Raw genomic sequence first — 5950 nt, forward strand, 5'->3', positions numbered from 1 at the left:
CTTACAGTATTTAATACACTTATTGTATCCTAATTATCACAAATGAAGAAAATGTATGAAGTGTGCCATTCTATTAGATTTAAAGCTGTAAAGCATAACGTTGATACTAGAAATTTAGTATTTTCAAAGTGAAATAATATTGTTTATGAATTTTCTTTTACTTTATAAATATAGCTAACAGTACAAAGATTTTGGTTTTTCCCTTATGAATTTATTGAGTGTTATTTTAAGCGTGTTCCATAACTAGTATTTATGTTTCCCCATAAAGGCCGAGATGAACCATTATAAAGAAATGAGCTTAAACAGAATTGGTGAAACTTCAGTGAAAAATCAGTCTGCCCCTTTAGTGGGAAACTACAATCCTTCTCTAGGCTCGAGACTGCAGAGTAGAGGCAAGTAATGTTTGTTTTCATTGTCCTAATATTTGTGATAAATAAATCTTGCTACAATACAGTCCCCCCTCATTCCTCTAAAATAGTCCACTAAGAATTTCAAGAGGAATATGGGGGGGGGGACACCTAACCTATTTGTTCCATTATTTCATCAGGTTTTTGCACTTAAGATAACATTAAATGTTGGATATAGCATATAAATAGCATTCATGACATTAGGAAAATATGTAGGTTAAAAAAATCAGTTAACACAAAAATACAAAGCCCTATAACCTGAGAGCTTTTGAAATGTGGACCTTTTTTTTTCACCAAGGGTAAACTAGGAACACATATAGATATCATGTGAGATGAACTTTTGAATTTTGTCATGTTTAAAACTCAGCTGACAAGTTTTGGGTTTGAATGAAGGGCATCTTAAGTAACTTGTGAAAGATAAAAAAAAAGTTATGTACATACTTCTAATCAGGGTTCTCTCTAACTTTTGACAGAAGTGGTTTAAATGGGGGAGGTTTATGGGTTAGAATGCATCTTTTGGGATCTTTTTATTCTTGAAATGTTAGAGAAAAATTAATTAATGATCATTGAGTAACTTAAACTTGAAAAAGTTATAATGTTAAAAATTGTGAGCAATTAATACTTGTCTGCACTTCCCAAAAAGCTGCAGCCTATATGACCTTAGAAACTTCAAAAAAACTTTCAATGTTAAACATTCAAAATTTATAGATTTTCTCGCTTAATATTTTTGCTGTCATTAACTCTTTACTGTAGAAAATTTATTTAAGCTTCTTAGTCATGAATTTGAAGCTCTAAAAAAAAAGAAACATCTATGAGTAATGGCAGATGTAAAAGGTTTTTAACATGGCTATTGGGATCTGTCATCTACTGTAGAATTTATAGTGTTTTCAATCTTCTGTATATATTGTTGAGAAAGGTTTTAAAGTTGGTGAGTGATTGTGTGAACACAGAGGTCATATAATTAATATTGATGAGTCAGTCTTCTGACGTGTTTGTGATAAACACAAACTTTCACATCTCAAATTAATTCTCATTCTGCTCCAGTTGAATATTCCTCATGTAAAAACATGCCTTATTTATATCCTAGGAATGCCTTCCATAATTAGGCTTAAGTGAAACATTTACTTTCGTATGATGTTTCCTTCTGACTTTTGTTTTCTACAGTTGTTTACTTTGACCTAAATACCCGTGCCGTATGTTCTCTAGTTTCCTTCTTGGGTTTTTTTAGCCAATGGTTTAGTGCCTTTTTGAAAAGAAATTTTGCTGCGTTACTCTTTTATTATTTCCAAATATCTTACTTTTTCATTCACACACATATATTTGAAATTTATTTGTATCATTTATCTAGGTTTTACTATATTGTTTGTTTTGCTGAAACAACAGTGTGTTTTTTCCAACAACTGACCAAATATGCATAGTCTCGGTCCAGGTGACTGATGCCACATTGGGCAAGGAACTTTCACTGTAATTTGAAATTTACTACATGTATTTACATGATATGTGGCAAACTTTTAGTGAAACTTACAAGTCTGTTGTACCTAAAGTAGATGTGATACAAGAGTGTTAATCTTCAGGACATACCTGTGATTTGACAACTTCAGTCTGGCTTGGACTCTGACAAGATGGAGTTTAGGGTGATGCTTCTTCAAAGAATAAAAATACTTTTGTCCATGGTACAGTTGGTATATATTGCGTTTGCATACCCTATAGAACCTCCTATTGCACATCTGTAGTTTGTTTCACCATGCCTGTGTATTGTATCTGGAATTTTCTATCCTCTGTCATGAACTCTTGCTAAGTCAACAATGTATGGTAAAATGAATAGTTCTTAAATCTAACTTTATTGAATGGCACTCTGTAAAAGGTCATGGCATGTGCATTTTGACCCCACTTATGTACATGGGGCTAACATACATGTGATAGGATTAATAATTTTATTTATTTGTTCTGTTATTGCCATTTGAATTTCTCTTAATTTTTACAATGATTTTAGGCATTAACTGATGAAGTGCCTTGTCTCAAAACATTATCATCATTTAAAAATATGTTTACGATGTTTTACATCTGCTGCTGTTTATTTTTGACAAGTAACAATTATCCAGTGGTAATGTAACTAGCCTTGTCTTGCTTAGAATATATATATGTAATTCTAATACTATAAGATACATTAATTGTAAATAGGTGATCAAATCAGCACTATATAACAGTAATGAAATTAACACAGATCCAAATGTTCTAGTAGCAGCCAGACAAGTTAGACTTCTTTAATTATTGCAAATACCATTTTCATAAATTAAATTAGCAAACTTAGGTTACTAGTAAATAGCTAGATAGGTTAAGAAGCAGTATATCAATGTGACAGAAAATTCCTGAATATGGAAAGGAGAAAAGGGTGATAAATCAACACCTTAACATCATTTTCCACAAGATAAATAAATAAATCTCGTTCTGAAACTATAAGATACATTAATTGTAAATAGATGATCAAACCAGCATTATATAACAATAAAAAATAACAATTTAAAAAGGTTTCGGCTTGTATATGTTTATGGATTTGTTTGTGTGCATGTTGTTACGTTTTGGGTGCCAACATTTAGATTTTGTTAAAAAACATATGAAACTTGATATAATTTCTATCATGAATATTAGGCCTGTTGGTTTCATTGTTTTACTAGCTTTCATTTTAATTATTTATTTTTTTGGTTATTTTCCTAGTTTGAAATATTTTAAGCATAGTACTTTACTGAACAGATTGAAGTATCTGTTTAGTATGATGCCTTTATTGCTCAGAATATAGTAGGACAAAAGAATATTTTTCCTCTTCAAGGTTTATTGGGAGTTAACTCTGCATGTTTTGTTTATAAAGAAAAATGTTATTAGTATGAATATTAGTGTTACTGCTTAACATAGTTTATGGTTAATAAAATTTATATGAACTCTAAAACTTATGAATATTAATTAAGGTCAGTTTAAGTTAGAAATTTTTGTTAAATTATCATAATTGTTTATTTCAGGATGTCTTGATTTTATCTTTAAAACAATTTTTTACTTTTGGATAAGAATTTGATGTGAAATGTATATACTTTGACAAAAATATATATTTTTTTTGAAATCAAAGCTTATGTTTTGACAAAACTATAATAACTTTTCTGGATTTTATAGATTTTAAAACTGCAGTTTTTAAAATTTATCTCTTTCACTTCAATGAATTAATTATGGCTGTTTTTAAATTAAGTAAACTTTATGAAGTTTAAGCTATTCTCTATTAGTTTTAACGGTGATTAATATAGACAAAACTTTTATTGCAGGTCGAGGAGCTACGTCTTCTTCTTTGGTAAGTTTGCTGTTGACGGTTATCTTATGTTAGATGTCAGTTCTGGATGGAAATGTAATAGTTCATAATAAAACTATATTTTAGATTCTCATTCTGGGAAGCACGAATGTATTTTATTTTACTGAGAAGAACTGGGAAAATCGGTTATTCAATGATTATTGTAGGACATGGATGGCAAAAAACTAAATGATCATTTGTAATTAAAAATATTATTTAAAATATTTTTTATTTATTTTTCAAAATTTAGAATTTCTTAGAGGTGGGGGTGGTGGTGTTACACTTCAGTAAAATCATTCATTATTTCATTTTGTATATGCTAAGATATGTTTACAAATACCAGGGTCTGGTTTATTTTGTAATAATTGTTACCATCAATTAGATCCTTTTTCATCCAGCTGATGGAGAATGTTTACACTTAATAAAAACAATGTAAGTTTAACAGCAGTCATATATATATATATTTCAAAGTAATAACTTGAACATAAACTTTATCTCAATTTTAAAATTATATCAAAGCTTCTTCATAAACAACATTTGCAGTTTGCTTTCCATCTACCAACAAATAAAGATTTTGAGGTGATCCCACCCCTGAACACCTTGACCATGATAAAAGCATGATTGTTTGAGAAACATTCCAGTAACTTTCATACTTCGACCTTGAATCCATTTAGAATATTCAACATTGTATAAAGCATCAACCTGCCAGAATTGTTTGAGATTGACTCAATAGGCTGGGAGTAATTAACCAACAGGCTTTACAAAATAGAAATGGTTAACTTCAATTTTGGCCCCCCATAGTTCATAGTGTTTACATGCAAATTTTAGTTGAGATTGGCTCAATAGACTCGGAGGAGTTAAGGTACACACACACACATTTTGTCTATATATATGATAGTTGTTTATTCCTGGTTACAATGTGTGCATCTTCTTTTACACATCGTGGTCTTGTCCATACAATTCTGTTGATCTTTCTACTTTATCATCAACCAAGAAATTCTCTCTCTCTTCCAATTGATTTCGTAATGTCTTTATAAAAGTCAGAGTTTGTTGAATTATCGATTCTAGTCCACATTACTTGAATTTCTTGTTCAAGCGTTTTCTGAAGCATCACTTGTAATGCTCTCACGATTTCCTCCAATGGGGCTTCTTCCTTCGTAAGGTGAATCACTTAACCTCTTCTCATTTGTTTTAGCCAGTTACTAAAAAATTGTATACAGGTTAATCTTGGTGCATTTAGCACATAAAATTATTTTGTCCACATCATTCTCTTTGTTTACCTTTAATTGTCATAAAGTAAGAAGGCAGCCATAAGAGATTATGTAAATAATATCGAGGTTCTCACCTAAATGGTGCATAATGGCTCTGGTTAAGGCTTCATCTTGTCTTCCTAAAACTTGGTCATAGACTTAAAGCCTTTAACAAATTAATATTCAGAAATATTTGAGTTCCATTAAATAAATTATTTTGATCTTAAAATGTTAGTGCATTAACAAGTCTCCATGACAGTATTCATGAAAGGAACATGTATTAATGTGGGTATATTATGTCACTGGCATATTTGTTTAGGAAAGATTTGAAAAATGTTAAACAAACAAACAGTTTCATCATTTTGGTAAAAGACTAGCAGTTCAGAGGTAGAACATATCTACAGTTTTGTTGAGTTAATTTTATTTAATATCTGTACTTGTATTATTAGTCAATTGATTATAAAAAAAATAACGAAGATGATTACATAAAATAATTTATATGTAATGTTATTTTAATTCTTAACGTTTTAAAACAAAATATACATCACCAAGCATTGTTTATAGCACATGATGTGAAGCACATCTTGGGCAGGGGTTGTTGACAGGTGATATCTCCAAGAGACTGATAAAATATCACCAGTGACATGTAAGGAAAACTCTTACAAAGCAAAATATGGATGGCAATGCATAACATCAGTAATTTGGAGACAATTAAAAAAACTGAATAAAAAAAACTAAATACAGAATGTTTCATTAATAATATGGAAAATGTAAGGGTTTCTGAAAATAGGGCACTATTTGCTATTCATTAATTTTTGTTGAACTTGTGCCAGTGAATAACTGAATACATTATGTTCGTCTAATATTCTGAAAATAGGGCACTATTTGCTATTCATTAATTTTTGTTGAACTTGTGCCAGTGAATAACTGAATACATTATGTTCGTCTAATATTCTGAAAAT

General features: G+C 30.0%; 1 protein-coding gene across 1 annotated transcript in view; it reads left to right on the top strand.

Moving 5' to 3' along the window:
- LOC106470659 overlaps positions 1 to 3741 on the top strand; it is a gene marked incomplete at its 3' end in the record, with an annotated part of 26492 nt that extends 22751 nt beyond the window's left edge. The window contains exons 6-7 of the mRNA XM_022399289.1: positions 269 to 392; positions 3716 to 3741. Coding sequence (XP_022254997.1) covers positions 269 to 392; positions 3716 to 3741 — 150 coding nt within the window. The remainder of the gene's footprint in view (positions 1 to 268; positions 393 to 3715) is intronic.
- Between the last annotated feature and the right edge of the window lie 2209 nt (positions 3742 to 5950).

Source organism: Limulus polyphemus, unplaced genomic scaffold (genome assembly GCF_000517525.1).
Source record: "Limulus polyphemus unplaced genomic scaffold, Limulus_polyphemus-2.1.2 Scaffold4147, whole genome shotgun sequence".
NCBI classification, from domain to species: Eukaryota; Metazoa; Arthropoda; class Merostomata; order Xiphosura; family Limulidae; genus Limulus; species Limulus polyphemus.